This window comes from Vicia villosa, linkage group LG5, assembly GCF_029867415.1.
Source record: "Vicia villosa cultivar HV-30 ecotype Madison, WI linkage group LG5, Vvil1.0, whole genome shotgun sequence".
Taxonomy (NCBI): domain Eukaryota; kingdom Viridiplantae; phylum Streptophyta; class Magnoliopsida; order Fabales; family Fabaceae; genus Vicia; species Vicia villosa.
In genome coordinates this window covers 76,574,531-76,592,177 of record NC_081184.1, presented here as the reverse complement: position 1 = coordinate 76,592,177, position 17,647 = coordinate 76,574,531, and the positions used below count along the sequence as shown (strand labels likewise).

The following is a 17,647-nucleotide window of genomic DNA, read 5'->3' as shown; positions in this document are numbered from 1 at the left end:
CAAGAGAGTTATCCTACCTCCAAGATTGAGAAACCTATTTTTCCACCCCGATAACCGGTTCTCCTCAATGAATTCGGAAAAGATTGCATCCCAACATTTACTAACACCTCCGCTCTCCCTTTCCTCTCTCCAAACTCCTTAATCGCATTAAAGTCTCCACCAATAATCCACTCACCATCGTTAAACAAAGCCTTCAACTCCAACAACCTACTCCAAAGAATTCTCTTTTTAAACAATTTGCAAGAAGAGTAAATGTTTACAATGTAGTAAAACTTATCCTTCCAAAGTAGTTTGATTCCCAAATAGTCGTCGCCTTTGAAACTATTCATGACATTCACCACACCTTTCTTCCACAAAGTTAAAATACCCCCTGACAATCCCGAAGCGTTGGAAAAAGAATAACCAATGTCGGGATTGCTCCAAAAACTTTTCTCTAACCCTTCTTAAAAATTAGAAAATTTTGTTTCTTAAATTAAAAACACATCCGCATTGCCCTTAGAAATCAAAGAATTAATTCTTTTCCTTTTAAGGGCGTTGCCACATCCTATAATGTTCAAAGAACCAATAATCATTTAGACCTATATTGATACTCCTTCCTATCCATCTTTTTCTTATTAAACGCTTCTATTTCCAACTTATCCCTTTTCTCTGCAAAACGCTTACCGCCACCCAGATCCACCACACCAAGAGCTTTAATATTAGACCAAATTTCGGCTCTACTATTGAGATTCAGGAATTCCCATTGTCTAATGTTATTCCTCAATATGTCCGAATTTTACCGTTGATCTCCATAACAAATTGAAGAACTCCCGCGGGACTTTATTACTGGTTCAGACTTGAAAGAAGGAGTTGTATTATTAGAAAAAGACATTCGATTAGCACCCTCCATGTTTAGACTTTTAACCACCAGATCTGTAGAAAATTCCTTCAAGGAGTCCTCCACCGAATCTTTCACAGTGCCTATCCTTTTAATTTTCCTCACAGCCCAACGTGGTTTCTTATACGCCAATCTCTTCCACCCTGATATCTGCTTGAAGCAAAGCTTCTTCCTCCTTTTTCTCGAATTCGTACGAGTCAATGAACAGCCCACCATAGAAACGTTATGCCCAGAACGCATAACAGAAACAGAATCCTCCCCTGCAACTAAATTCTCCTGAACCTTCCTTCCCTTAAGATTATCCACAGCCTTGTCAAAAGAACCCAAAGAAAACGAGGAAATGTTTTCTTTCCTGACAGTCCCAGTAACGAAACACCCCCTTGATTCCACTCCACCGACAATGGTTTCTCCAATTACAGAATCCTCCCGATCTCCATTTACAGAAAATTCTTCGATGCTGCCATCAGAATCTACTCGAACACCTGCCAAATCTGCTTCTGAATCAGAAGAACCAAATCCATAAAAGTGAGATAGAAGTTTACCTGAAGGCACGATCTGAACCGGAGCTTTTTCGCTTAACTGGAGAGGAAAATGCCTATCGTCGATACAAGTCGTGATTGAAAGAAGGAGCATACAAGATAAGGGGACTCTGATTTAAATCCTTGCAAAATCAAGTCTTGAACCAGAGTGTCATACCCCAATTTTTGACCCTAAGATCCTATATCATTCACATCTCAATCACTAATCAAGAGCTTCACTTGGAAGTTTTGTTTATGGTGTTACACTCACCTCATCAATAAGAGGGACCATCAAGCACCAATGATTGTGTATCTTGTATGCTTATACTAACCCAAATACCAAAAATATTGCTTTGTTTCTTTGTAGACTTTTGTTTTGTAGGTACCAAGCCAGGACATGCAATAAACAAGGCATTTTTCACATTTTTGACTGATGAAATCGATTTCCCTACTGGGTAAATCGATTTCCCTGCAGCAATCTTCACCAAAATCACATTCTGGACAGCATGAAATCGATTTCCCTCCTGGGTAAATCGATTTCCCTAGTGTATTTTGCGCCAATTTCTCTTCTGGAACAGAGTGAAATCGATTTCCTTCCTGGGTAAATCGATTTCCTTCAGGCAAAATTCAAAAAATATAAGGAGGGAAGCTTGACATCATTTTGGCACCTTTTTCTTTGATCATTTTACCAATTTTCCACCTCATCAAAATTAACTCCTTCATTAAACCCACTTAAACCTCATTTTTCCTTTTCTTACCATTTAAACACCACTTTAATCATCAATTAAACACAAGCTAATTACCAAAGGCCAAATGACCAAATTGCCACTACTCTTGCTCCAATTCTATAAATAGAGGCCTTGCCTCTCTCATTTCTCAAGCTTTGAGAGCCAACAAATCCCTTGCAATTTCTCTCCTCATCCCTACCAAATTCACCAAAGCTCTTTTTCTTTCATAAAGTTTGTGAGTCACATCTTGAACCTCACAAACTTTGAGCTAAGCCACCATCCATTTCACTCTTTTTTCTTCAATTGTTGAGAGATCAAGATTTGTGTTGGTGATTCTTGAAGTAGATCCAAGTTTGTGCAAGATTTGGTAAATTCTCTTCATCCTTTTTGTGTATCATGATGTAGATCCTTTGTGGTTTGTGTTCAATGCATCTTTGATGCTATATTGGTGCTATTTGTTGTTGATTTGATGGAAAATTCGTGCTCCAATTGATGTGTGATCATAAGGTGTTTGTATGTTTGTTCAAGTCAAGTTTTATGCCTCTAAATGCTGTTTTTGCTGGATTTTGCACTGAGGAAATCGATTTCCTTAAGGCTGAAATCGATTTCCTGCTGAGCGTGACTTGTTTTTTCTGAAAACTGCACTATGGAAATCGATTTCCCTCTGCATGAAATCGATTTCCTGCTGGCAGAATGTGGTTTTTTGCCTTTTTTATGCTTGTTTTGGCTTCCTACTTCCTCCACTTCATTAATATCATTGGATCTAGGATGTTGATAGGTTTGAAATGACCTAATCCATAATATTAGATGAATGATATTAATGATAGTGTGAGTTGATTATCTTTTATGTTTTCATTCTTATTTTCATCTTATCTTTCTTTTGATCGATGAAAGTCTTGACATCTTGAGAATTCTATGGATTCTTGATGAAGACTAGATCAATTTGTGTTCATTCTTATCTTTTCATCTTATCTTTCTTTGATCGATGAAAGTCTTGACATCTTGAGAACTCTATGAATTCTTGATAAAGACTAGATCAATTTGTTTCTATTCTTATCTTTTTCATCTTGTTTTCTTTTGATCGATGAAAGTCTTAACATCTTGAGAATTCTATGGATTCTTGATGAAGACTAGATCAATTTGTTTTCATTCTTGTGATTATCTTTTGTGAATTTTATTCTTCTTCCTCCATTTCATTAATATCATTGGATCTAGGATGTTGATAGGTTGGAAAGAACCAAATCCATAATATTAGATGAATGATATTAATGATAGTGTGAGTTGATTATCTTTATGCATTTTACCTTCTCCTTCTCCTTTTTTCTTTTGATCGATGAAAGTCTTAATACTTTGAGAATTCTTATGGATTCTTAGTAAAGACTAGATCGTTACCTATTTTCTTTTCGTGCGGTATTGCTTTCGGAAGGCGATCTACATATCGTTCTTCTCGCATGCATTAGCACATAAAGTTTTGACCGGCCTCGTTGTAGGGTGATTTCTACATAAATCACTTGGCGATCTGCTTAACATAGCGCAATATTTCGTGTCCCGAATAAAAAAGATCAAATGTGGAAGAGAATTGTATGCGGTTGATTTAAGACTTGTGGAGGTTTTTATCGTGTAGTCGCTATGATTTTATCAAGCTTCTGATAAGCCCCATTGACTTTAAATCCGAGTACATCATTCACTCACCATAGATCTTCATACTAACTTTGATAACATACTTGACAAGTTTCAAGATGGTTATCTTTAACATTTAACAACTAACTTTAATTTCCGCACCTTTACTATACCGCTCTTTATATTACCGCTCTTTATATTTCTCGCCTTATCGCTTTACTTTATCATTTCATCATATTTACTTTCCGCCATTTTCTCTTTGTCCATTTGGACGTTTATAATTCCGTCATTTTCTCTTTGTCCACTTGGACATATGTTTATGCTTCTGTTATTTTTCTTTTGTCCACTTGGACCATACTCTATTTTTCTTGCTAAAACACTAATAAATAACCAAAATCTAAAAAAATACATAAGGCTCTCTTTGGACTATCAGTTACTATCCCTAGCGCTTTGGAGATTCGGACTTATGGACCTAGTACCTCTGGACCTATTCTATTATTATCATGTGATTGTCCTGTCTGTCTGGCATTGTGCGGTTGTATGTTTTTGTGTGCAGGTATTTCCTTGAAAGCCCTTGATGGTTAATTCCAAGGCATTGAAATAAGGATTTTACCCGAAAACAGCCGTTACTCTGCCCGATTTTCGTCAGAACCTTAATGTGCTTAATGCAAAGTGGTGCTAAGACAATAAGTTCATCTGGATCCCCAAGTGTTAATGTGTTGGTATTGATAAATCCAAAGGATGGGAAAACTACCTTGGCTCTTAATGTCAAGTGTTGGCTTCTTATTTGGTTAGACCGTTTCTTTCCTTAGCTTTTATTTTATGCACTAGGTTAGCCTCTTCATCTCCTCCCATTCTTAAATTTTCAAAATCTTCTCTCTTTTTCCAAAACATTCTTATGGTTGCAAACCTTTTCAAAACCTTTTTTCTCAAAAATATCTTTCGCCCTTAGTGGCTTTTCTTCAAAAGTTTAGACACCGTTAACTGTCGAAACGAGTGGTTATACCCCACGATTTTGAAATTGATTGATAATAACGAGATCTTTTCCGCGTGAGAGAGCTAGTGGCATACTCGTTGATTTTATCCGAGTTGGAGCCCTTCTTTCATTTGCGATGCAAAGAACTTGTTTGTTCTCATGCTCAAGATCAATGGCTGAGTATTTCTCTCTAACCACACCAAAGTGTTTATTCGTTTTTAAAACGTTTTTCCCAAAAGCGGAACTACATTAGCTCTGACTTCTCCATTGCACCGAGGAGGTATGTAGGCCCAAAGCTAAACGCTTTGCCGAGCTTATTTTAAAAATAAAACAAATCCTTTTTTAACACACACACACACAGATTTTCAAAAAGGTTCCCGTGGAGTACCACGGATATGAGGGGTGCTTTAAACCTTCCCCTCATATAATCAACACCCGTACCTGAGATCTCTTTCTTGTTTTAAAAAAACAAAACTTTGGGTTTTACGTTCTTTTCCCTTTTCCTTTGAAAAAATAAAGCGCGGTGGCGATTTCAAAACGGAATATTGATTCGAGTCAATCCCATGGCTTCGATGTCAGATTTTCCCCGCTACAGAAAAATGGCGACTTCACTGGGGACCCAGTTTTAAGTGTGTTAAGCCTATTTTTGTTTATCTGTGTGTTTTTATCTGTATATATTGTTGTGTGCCTTGTTTGTTTATTTTCTTTTTTTTTTTTTTTTTTTTCTTTTGGTGCTCGATGGTTCCTCTGTGATGAGACAAAGTTCTAACCCGAACTTTGGTGAGTAACTTGAGATAGGAGGTGGTAGGACCAATAGTCGCATGTCAGGAGCAATCCTTACCATGAGCGTCATATGGTGGAACCCCAATCAGTGGAGGCCTCATGGAAGGTAGTAGAGGTTGTTACGAACCATCGTGATAACGCTATTACTTTCAATAGTGAGTGTCCGTAGAAGCTGAATGGCCTAGAACCCTTTTAACCAATCTAAGCCTTTTTAGGATGTAGTGCAGAAACAAGATCAAGTACCAATTTGAGCTTGTTGTCATGCGATACTACGCTCAGACGAGGTCTTTTTAGGTATATTATTGGCGCCCATGAGCAATTGTGCGTGCCGGTAATATCCGATAGAAGATTGAAAACTCTGGGAACCTTTGTAGAACCCGATTGGCAGGTACAAACTTCCCTAGATCACTCCTTGTGGGATGGGTAGACCCATGGCTCCATGCTCGTGACGTCGAACCTTTGAACCTGGACTGTGTGATTTTGTGTGATTTGATGTGATCTTGTGTGCTCTTGATTGTGATTGATGCATAAACCATGCATTCATGCATTCATAAAAATGACATTCACAAATGGTTTTCAAGGAACTTAGAGACATTTTTTGTAAACATAACAGGTACCATGGATCAAAAGAGAAGCATCAAGAAGTACACTTTCAGAAATTCAAGTGCAAAGGAATTGAAAGAGCTAGCAACTTTGGTTCCTAATCTTGACAACTTCAAAAGCCGTTATGGGAAATTGATTTCTATCTTGAAGACTAAAGTGGAAAAGGGGATTCTTGAGACTCTTGTGCAGTTTTATGACCCAGTTTATCATTGTTTCACCTTTCCTGATTATCAGCTTATGCCCACTTTGGAGGAGTATTCTTATTGGATTGGTTTACCGGTTACGAATGACATACCGTTTAGTGGTCTGGAGAAAGAGCCTGAGGTTAATGAAATAGCAGAGCTTCTTCATTTGAAGATATCAGATGTGAAAGCAAACATGACCAAAAAAGGAGGAATTTGGGGGTTGACTTCTAAGTTCTTGATTGGAAAAGCTTCTATGTTGGCTAGTAAAGGAAGTATGATTGCTTTTGAGACATTTTTGGCCTTGCTCATCTATGGTTTGATACTCTTTCCCAACATTGACCATTTTGTCGATGTTAATGCTATTCGGATTTTCATGATTGGGAATCCTGTGCCTACTTTGCTTGGGGATACTTATCATTCCATTCACCATAGGAATGATAAGAAAGGTGGACTTATCAATTGTTGTACTCCTTTGCTCTATAAGTGGTTTATTTCGCACTTACCTCAAGCTAAGAGTTTCTTGAACAATCCTGATGGTCTCTCATGGTCTCAGAAGATCATGCCTCTTACTAATGGGAATATCCATTGGTACAATCCTGCTTATGACATTGGTGAGATTATTGATAGTTGTGGGGAATTCCCTAATGTACCTCTTCTTGGTATACAAGGAGGAATTACCTACAACCCCATTCTTGCAAGGCGTCAATTTTGTTATCCTATGAAGGAGAGACCCGCTAGCATCCTTGTGTCAGGAATCTTCTATCTTAATCAAGATGGAAATTCGGATATGAGAAACCGGTTTGTGCGTGCTTGGCACCATGTTGATAGGAAGAGACATTTGGGAACAAAACAATGTGTTGCTCTCAAAGACTACACTGATTGGGTTCAAGCTAGAGCTCATACTTTTCAGATGCCTTATTTACTCGAGGAGCCTTCTCTACCCATTGTTCCACCATTGCCTCTCACTACTCCTGTTGAAAGTAGTGAAGAACATCTAGAGCTCGTGGCTAAGTTGAGAGCGGAAAGAGATGCTTTGGAGCTTGAAAACAAAGAGTTGAAGATACACTTGAAAGAAAAAGATGAAATGCTTGATATCCAAGATGGTTGGTTGATGGAAAAGGAAGATCAAATTCGTCATCAAGAAGAGTTGCTTCAACAACATGGTGAAAAGCGAAAGAGACCACAAGAAGATTCAGTTGCATGGAAAGAAGTTGCTGATAAGCTGATGGTCGAGAATGCTCATTTGAAGGCCTTTTATGAAGATGAATTGGAGAAGCTCCGTAGGAAGCTGCAAAGAGGAGTTGGATCGTCATCTGAAGTGTTCCCTTCTAGTTTTTAGCTTTTTCTTTATTTTGTAATTTTGGATCTTTGAATCCTTTTGTATGTTTTTCTATGATTAATGAAAGAATATTGTTATGTTTTATGATGTTTTTTGCTAATGTTTACAATTAATGTCTTAAAAGTTCCTTAAAAACCAAAAAAAAAAAAAAAATCATTTGCATTGCATTTCATGCATCATTCTGCATTTTGGTCTTGCTTCCGAGAGTATTCCCGAGGTCTTATTCAGTGTTCTTCATACAGAATCAAGCTGTCTCACCGGTATAATACTCGAGCTAACTGCAAGAAGAAGATGGAAGGTCTTGAACAAGAGAATCGTGAGTTACGTGAAGAGGTTGTTACTTTGAGATCTGGTGTGGATCGTCTCACTGCTCTAGTTGAGACATTGATGGCTGCTCAGAATCAGAATCAGAATCAAGTTCCTCCTCCCAACGCCCAAACTCAGGGTCAGACCACTGTGATTTCTGAAATTGCTGCTACAACCATTCCTGCTATTCCTGTTGGTGCTACTCAGCAACGTATGCCTAATGGATACCCCTGGGGCATGCCCGAAGGTTATTTGTCTGTTCCTGAGATGACTCGTCCGTTGACTCCTGTTATGGTCAACACCTCTCCTATTGTTCATACTAGTCCTTTTGTCCCAGAGCCCATTTATGATGCTGCTCCAAGTGAAATTCATGACAGAATGGATGGTTTCCAAGATCAGTTTGAAGAACTGCAGAAAGAGATGAAAGCCTTGCGTGGGAAAGAACTGTTTGGAAAGAATGTGCATGATCTTTGTCTTGTTCCCAATGTGAAAGTGCCTGCTAAGTTCAAGCTGCCTGAATTTGAGAAGTACAAAGGAAATTCCTGCCCTCAGGCGCACCTGGTGATGTATATCAGGAAGATGTCCACTCACACTGATGATCAACGTCTGTTGATTCACTATTTCCAAGACAGTTTGACTGGAGCTGCTTCTAAGTGGTATATGGGCCTTGATAGCACCCATATTCGCACTTTCAATGACTTAGCTGAGGCGTTTGTGAAGCAATACAAGTACAATGTGGACATGGCTCCTGATAGGGATCAATTGCGAGCTATGATGCAAAAAGAGAAAGAATCCTTCAAGGAATATGCTCAGAGATGGCGTGAGGTTGCCGCCCAAGTGATTCCTCCGATGGAAGAAAAAGAGATGACTAAGATTTTTCTGAAGACTCTTGGTCCGTTTTACTATGAAAAGATGATTGCAAGTGCTCCTGTAGACTTCACCGAAATGGTGGGTATGGGTGTCAGATTGGAAGAAGCTGTGCGAGAAGGTCGTTTGGTTCGAAATGACAATTCATCTGGTGGTGCGAAGAAGTATGGTTCCTCACTCCAGAAGAAGAAAGAATCAGATGCTAATGCTGTTTCTCATGGGAGGAATAGTCGATTCAGGAATCAATCTCAACAAGTGGCGTCAGTGACTCCTGTTGTGAATTCAGTGCCTGTGGCTCCTGTTAATCAACAACCAGCAAGGCGGAATCCGTATCCTCGGATTAATATTGATCCTATCCCTATGACATACACTGAACTGTATCCTGCTCTAATTCATAAGAAGCTGGTTCAACCAAGGTCACCACCTCCTGTTCCAGAGAAACTCCCTTGGTGGTACAAAGCTGATGCCACTTGTGCTTATCATCAGAACACTCCTGGGCATGATTTGGAAAACTGTTGGGCCCTGAAGAATGAAGTTCAAAGATTGGTCCGTTCTGGAATGCTCTCTTTCCGTGATATTGGTCCAAATGTGAAGAACAATCCGTTGCCGACTCATGAAGCGTCTGCTGTGAATATGGTGTATGGATGCCCTGGGAAGTATAAGATTTATCGTGTGGAACACATCAGAGGATCATTGGTGGAGATGCATGCCACTCTGTGTGAATATAGTCATTATGAGCATAATCATGCTGCTTGTAGGATTTGTTCAGTCAATCCTCGAGGATGTTACATTGTGAGAAGAGACTTGCAAGAGATGATAGATCAAAGGCTTATTGAGATTCTGAGGGATAGAGATGAAGATGATGTCAATGTGATTGAACCATACTTTGAAATCCCAGAATGTGTAGAGATTGATTATTATGGCAAAGCTGCTGTGGAACCTCTTGTGATATGTTTGCCTGGATCTGTACCTTATAGTTCTGATAAAGCTGTACCTTACAGATACAATGCCACCATGCTGGAAGCTGGAAAAGAAGTCGAGATTAAGTCTCTGTCTTCTGTTGAGAATATAGCAGATGTCAGTAGAGTGACTAGAAGCGGACGAGTTTTTACTCAGCCCCAAACAGTTGTGGATGTCCAGAGGAATGTTACTCAAGTGCCTGTGAACAATAATGATGCGACAAAGGTGAATGCTGAGTCATCTTCAGGAAAGGAGATGGATGAGATTTTGAAGCTTATCAAGATGAGTGATTATAAGATCGTGGATCAGCTGCATCGCACTCCGTACAAGATCTCTATAATGGAGTTGCTGGCGAATTCTCCTGCTCATAGGGATTCTTTGATGAAGATACTTGATCAAGCCTTTGTGGATCATGATGTGACGCTAGATCAGTTTAATGGGGTTGTGAGTAATATCACTGCATGTAACAATTTGAGCTTCAGTGATGAAGATTTGCCTGAAGAAGGAAGAAATCATAATTTGGCTTTGCACATCTCTGTCAGTTGCAAAGAGGACTCAATGTCCAATGTGTTGATTGATACTGGATCATCTCTGAATGTCATGCCAAAATCTACTCTTGCTAAGCTGTCTTATGGTGGCACACCAATGAGATTTAGCAATGTGATCGTCAAGGCTTTTGATGGATCGAAGAAATCAGTGGTCGGAGAAGTGGACTTGCCTATTAGTATTGGACCATTTGTCTTCAAGATTACTTTTCAAGTGATGGACATTTTCCCTGCATACAGTTGCTTATTGGGACGCCCATGGATCCATGAGGCTGGGGCAGTCACTTCAACTCTCCACCAAAAGTTGAAATTTGTGAAAGACGGAAAGATGGTCGTTGTGAATGGAGAACAAGCTTTGCTGATTAGTCATCTCTCTTCGTTCCGTACCATAGAAGCTGATGAAGTGGTCATTGGAACTGCATTCCAAGCCTTGTCTGTTAATGAGGAATTCAAAAAGGATGAAGCTTCCATTGCCTCCTTCAAAGATGCTCAACTGGTGGTTCAGAATGGACATTCAGGAGTCTGGGGACAAGTGGTGAGTCTACAAGAAAACAGGAATAGAGCTGGTCTGGGATTTTCTGCCTCAGACAAGTCTGTGATGAAGCCTGAGTCTGCTTTTCGTCCTTATCAAGAGATGTTTCATAGTGCTGGGTTTCTACACCCAACTCTTCCAGAGGTGGATGCTATTGTTGAAGACGAACCAGAGACAGAAGTGCCAAGCTTTGTGACCAATGGAAAGATGATTAAGAATTGGATCACCATTGACATTCCTGAGTGTACTCATGTATCAAAGTAATTTGCTTTTATGTTTTTCAAAATCCTTTCATTCTGCCCAAGATGAAAGTGAAGTTGTTGGGGCTGTTTTCTATTTGTTTTAAACATTAAAATCATCAATAAAAGTCATTTTGTTTCTGCATATATATGCTTTTTATCTTTTTGCTTTTTCTGGAAAAGTGGTAACACAAAAAACCTTAAAAAATGTTTTCATTTTCCATAATCTGCACGATTACATGTTTGCATATATCTTTCCTTTCCTGAAATAATAATCATTTGTGCAGATTAATCAATAAAACCGTTGAAAGTAATGACCCTGCGCCCTCTCCTAACTTCGAGTGTCCTGTGTATGAGGCGGAAGAAGAGAGTGATGAATGTATTCCTGATGAGATTTCCCGACTGCTTGAGCACGAGGAAGACACTATTCAGCCATATAAAGAGCCATTGGCAGTCATCAACTTGGGTTCTGAAAAGGATAAAAAGGAAGTCAAGATTGGGGCACTGCTTGGTCAAGATGTTAAGAAGAGGATGGTAGAGCTTCTTAAAGAGTATGTTGACATTTTTGCGTGGTCCTACCAAGATATGCCTGGGTTGGACACAGATATTGTGGAGCATCGTTTGCCGTTGAAACCAGAATGTCCTCCTGTCAAGCAAAAGTTAAGAAGGAGTCATCCCGATATGGCAGAAAAGATTAAGAATGAGGTCTTGAAACAGATTGATGCAGGTTTCCTTGTTACTTCTGTATATCCTCAATGGATTGCCAATATTGTGCCTGTTCCAAAGAAAGACGGAAAAGTTCGCATGTGCGTTGATTATAGAGATTTGAACAAAGCCAGTCCGAAAGATGATTTTCCTCTACCTCACATTGATATGTTGGTAGATAGTACTGCAAAGTTTGAAGTTTTCTCCTTTATGGATGGTTTTTCAGGATATAACCAGATTAAGATGGCACCTGAAGACATGGAAAAGACAACCTTTATCACACCATGGGGGACATTCTGTTACAAAGTGATGCCATTTGGGTTGAAGAATGCTGGTGCGACATATCAGAGAGCCATGACTACTCTTTTTCATGATATGATGCACAAAGAGATTGAGGTTTATGTGGATGACATGATTGCCAAGTCCCAGTCAGAGGAGGGGCACATGGAAGATCTGTTGAAGTTGTTTCAGCGTTTGAGAAAGTATCGTCTCCGCTTAAATCCAAACAAATGCACTTTTGGTGTCCGTTCTGGAAAGTTATTGGGTTTCGTTGTCAGTCAGAGAGGAATTGAAGTAGATCCTGATAAAGTCAAAGCAATTCAGGAAATGCCAGCACCAAAGACTGAGAAACAAGTGAGAGGTTTCCTCGGACGTCTGAATTATATCTCCAGGTTCATTTCCAATATGACTGCTACCTGTGAGCCGATCTTCAAGCTTTTAAAGAAAAATCAGGGATGTGTGTGGAATGAAGATTGTCAGAAAGCTTTTGACAACATCAAAGAATATCTGCTGGAACCTCCCATTTTGCTCCCTCCAGTTGAGGGAAGACCTCTGATTATGTACCTCACAGTGCTTGAAAACTCAATGGGATGTGTGTTGGGTCAGCATGACGAGTCCGGTCGAAAAGAGTATGCAATATACTACCTTAGCAAAAAGTTTACCGAGTGCGAAACAAGATACTCGCTGCTTGAGAAAACTTGCTGTGCTTTGGTGTGGGCTGCTCGCCGACTAAGACAGTATAACCACACCACCCTATTGATCTCCAAAATGGATCCAATTAAGTATGTATTTGAGAAACCTGCATTAACTGGAAGGATTGCTCGCTGGCAAATGTTGTTATCAGAATATGATATTGAATACCGAGCTCAGAAAGCTGTGAAAGGAAGTGTGTTGGCAGAGTACCTCGCTCACCAACCAATTGATGATCATCGATCTATCAGAATGGACTTCCCAGATGAAGATATAATGTATTTGAGATCTCAAGATTGGGATGAACCATTGCCAGAAGAAGGGCCGGATCCTGAATCCAAATGGGGTTTAATTTTTGATGGAGCTTCTAATGTTCATGGCCATGGAATTGGCGCCATTATCATCACTCCACATGGATCACATGTTCCTTTCACTGCAAGGATATGTTTTGACTGTACAAATAATATTGCTGAGTATGAAGCTTGCATCATGGGACTTGAAGAGGCCATTAATCTGAGAATTAAGATTCTTGATGTTTATGGAGATTCTGCGCTTGTGATTAATCAGATTAAAGGAGAATGGGAAACTCGTCATCCTGGTTTAATTCCTTACAAAGATTACGCCAGAAGGTTATTGACATTCTTCAACAAAGTTGAATTCCACCACATCCCTCGAGATGAGAATCAGATGGCTGATGCTTTAGCCACATTGTCTTCCATGTACAAAGTGAATTTCCATAATGAGGAGCCTCGGATAACAATCAGGCGTCTTGATAGACCTGCTCATGTATTTGCAGTTGAGGAAGCAACAGATGAAAAGCCTTGGTATTTCGATATTAAGCACTTCCTTCAGACTCAAGAGTACCCACTTGGGGCATCAAATAAAGATAAGAAAACTTTGAGGAGATTGGCTGGCAGTTTCTTCATCAATGCTGATGTTTTGTATAAAAGGAATTATGACATGGTTTTGCTCAGATGCGTGGATAGACACGAAGCAGACATGTTGATGCATGAAATTCATGAAGGTTCTTTTGGTACCCATGCCAATGGACATTCGATGGCTAAAAAGATGCTTAGAGCAGGTTACTATTGGTTGACAATGGAATCTGATTGCTACAAGTTTGTAAAGAAGTGTCACAAGTGTCAAGTGTATGCTGACAAGATTCATGTGCCTCCGACACTTCTCAATGTTATTTCTTCCCCATGGCCTTTCTCTATGTGGGGCATTGATATGATTGGCATGATTGAACCCAAGGCTTCGAATGGACATCGATTCATCCTGGTAGCAATCGATTACTTTACCAAGTGGGTAGAAGCTGCTTCATATGCTAATGTAACAAAGCAAGTTGTGGTCAGATTTATCAAAAACAACATCATTTGCAGATATGGTGTACCGAGCAAGATCATTACTGATAATGGCTCGAATCTGAACAATAGCATGATGAGAGAACTGTGTGAAAGCTTCAAGATTGAACATCACAACTCTTCGCCTTATAGGCCAAAGATGAATGGAGCTGTTGAAGCAGCAAATAAGAACATTAAGAAAATTGTGCAAAAGATGGTTGTTACGTACAAGGACTGGCATGAGATGCTCCCATTTGCTTTGCATGGGTACCGTACATCTGTTCGTACTTCAACAGGGGCAACTCCCTTTTCTTTGGTTTATGGTATGGAAGCAGTGCTCCCTATTGAGGTTGAGATTCCATCGTTGAGAATTTTAATGGAAACCAAGTTATCTGAGGCTGAATGGTGTCAGAGCAGGTTTGATCAATTGAATTTGATAGAAGAAAAGAGAATGACGGCTTTATGCCATGGTCAGTTGTACCAAAAAAGAATGAAGAAAGCATTTGATAAGAAGGTTCGACCTCGTGTATTCAGAGAAGGCGACCTCGTGCTCAAAAGGATCTTGTCTTTCACCTCCGATTCAAGGGGCAAGTGGACTCCTAATTTTGAAGGACCATATGTTGTTAAGAAAGCCTTCTCTGGCGGTGCATTAATTCTTGCAACTATGGATGGAGAGGAGCTCCCCGCGTCCCGTGAATGCTGATGTAGTCAAGAAATACTTCGCCTAAATAATAAAAGAACAGCTCGCTAAGTTGAAAACCCGAAAGGGCGGCTTAGGCAAAAAAGAGCGTCTCGGTGGATTGAAAACCCGAAAGGGCGGTCCAGGCAAAAATTAGAGACATAAACAGAATAAAATACCCGGTGGACTGAAAACCCGAAAGGGCGGTCCAGGCAAAAGTTAGGGATTCATGGCAAGTAACTACATCAGACAAGACTTGATCATCAGCAGTCATCTGTTTATCATGAAGAAGTTCAACACTTTTCAACGGAAGCCTTGGCTCAGGAATTCCCAGTTGAGAGAGAGGATGGGGTCATTACATTTCAATGTACCTTTTCCACAAAATTACCACTTTCCAAACTTTGTAATAATCCATGGGGTCTTGCCTTTTGCAGGCTACCATTCTATTAAGAAAGTTTGAGCCTTTACCTTTCATTTGGCAATCTTATTTCTTTCATATCTCTCAAAATGTCATTTATTGTTGATAGTAATTTTTGAAACAAAGAGAAAATTGATTTCAACAAAATCCTTTTGAAAATTATAAAAGAATTTTTACTTTGATTCATGAGTGCATTACAAGGAATGAATATGTTGATGCAGAAGAATGTATTCCACTCAATGCACCTTTGGCCTGGTTCGAATATGGTTTAGAACTCAGTTACTGTGTTCTCTCAACTTCAATGTTACCTAGCCATCAAAAGATTGATAGCAATTTCTGCTATGATTTGGGACATGCTTGATTATGTCATCTTTGAACACCATCTCTTTCATCGTCAGTGGTACGTCGATGAATTACATCTCCTTATATCATCAGTGGTACGGTGGTATATACCTCTTTCATGCCTTCAGTGGAACGTTGGTATGTGTTATCGTCAGTGGTACGGCGGTACATCTCTTTCATCGTCAGTGGTACGTCGATGAATTACATCTCCTTATATCATCAGTGGTACGGTGGTATATATCTCTTCATGCCTTCAGTGGAACGTTGGTATGTGTTATCGTCAGTGGTACGGCGGTACATCTCTTTCATCGTCAGTGGTACGTCGATGAATCATCTCCTTTTATATCATCAGTGGTACGGTGGTATATCTCCTTCATGCCTTCAGTGGAACGTTGGTATGTGTTATCGTCAATGGTACGGCGGTACATCTCTTTCATCGTCAGTGGTACGTCGATGAATTATCTCCTTTTATATCATCAGTGGTACGGTGGTATATCTCCTTCATGCCTTCAGTGGAACGTTGGTATGTGTTATCGTCAGTGGTACGGCGGTACATCTCTTTCATCGTCAGTGGTACGTCGATGAATTTATCTCTTTTTATATCATCAGTGGTACGGTGGTATATCTCTCTTCATGCCTTCAGTGGAACGTTGGTATGTGTTATCGTCAGTGGTACGGCGGTACATCTCTTTCATCGTCAGTGGTACGTCGATGAATTATCTCCTTTTATATCATCAGTGGTACGGTGGTATATATCTCTTCATGCCTTCAGTGGAACGTTGGTATGTGTTATCGTCAATGGTACGGCGGTACATCTCTTTCATCGTCAGTGGTACGTCGATGAATTATCTCCTTTTATATCATCAGTGGTACGGTGGTATATCTCCTTCATGCCTTCAGTGGAACGTTGGCATGTCTTATCGTCAGTGGTACGGCGGTACATCTCTTTCATCGTCAGTGGTACGTCGATGAATTATCTCTTTTTATATCATCAGTGGTACGGTGGTATATCTCTCTTCATACCTTCAGTGGAACGTTGGTATGTGTTATCGTCAGTGGTACGGCGGTACATCTCTTTCATCGTCAGTGGTACGTCGATGAATTATCTCTTTTCATATCATCAGTGGTACGGTGGTATATCTCTTCATGCCTGCAGTGGAACGTTGGTATATGTTATTGTCAGTGGTACGACGGTACATCTCTTCATGTCATCAGTGGTACGATGGTGTGATTTCTGATAACGGAAGATTGGCATTCTGATTCGGGATGCATACTTTCTCATCCCCAGTGAAAGAGGATGTTCCCCTTTTCTCATCCCCAGTGAAAGAGGATTCTATAACCTCTCTGACGCGAAGTGTTTTCCCCAGAGAAATTTCTTGCCCTACCAAAGTTTCATCTCTCCAACAAAGTCTTGCCTTCCCCAGCGGAGATTTGCCAGCAAGACATTTATTTTCCCCAGTGGAGTACCTTTTACTCCCCAGTGTTGTCATGCTTTATTATCATCATATGCATTCATTAAACATTGCATTGCATCTTAGGATCAAAAATTGTGTTTTATATATTTAAGTCTCTTCGATTTTGTCAAAACGAAGATTTCCAATCATCGTATCTCCAAATCGAAGAAACTTAAATAGGGGCATCTGTCATACCCCAATTTTTGACCCTAAGATCCTATATCATTCATATCCCAATCACTAATCAAGAGCTTCACTTGGAAGTTTTGTTTATGGTGTTGCACTCACCTCATCAATAAGAGGGACCATCAAGCACCAATGATTGTTTATCTTGTATGCATATTATACTAACCCAAATACCAAAAACATTGCTTTGTTTCTTTGTAGGCTTTTGTTTTGTAGGTACCAAGCCAAGACATGCAATAAACAAGGCATTTTTCAAATTTTTGACTGATGAAATCGATTTCCCTACTGGGTAAATCGATTTCCCTGCAGCAATCTTCAACAAAATCACATTCTGGACAGCATGAAATCGATTTCCCTCCTGGGTAAATCGATTTCCCTAGTGTATTTTGCGCCAAATTCTCTTCTGGAACAGAGTGAAATCGATTTCACTCCTGGGGAAATCGATTTCCTTAGGGCGAAATTCAAAAAATATA

At 39.8% G+C, this 17,647-nt stretch overlaps 1 protein-coding gene across 1 annotated transcript in view; it reads left to right on the top strand.

The window, feature by feature from the left end:
* Positions 1 to 7,916: 7,916 nt before the first annotated feature.
* The window catches only part of LOC131604865 (uncharacterized), a 67,385-nt gene continuing 57,654 nt past the window's right edge, over positions 7,917 to 17,647 (top strand). Inside the window, exon 1 of the mRNA XM_058877279.1 lies at positions 7,917 to 10,996. Coding sequence (XP_058733262.1) covers positions 7,921 to 10,996 — 3,076 coding nt within the window. The 5' untranslated portion in view covers positions 7,917 to 7,920. The remainder of the gene's footprint in view (positions 10,997 to 17,647) is intronic.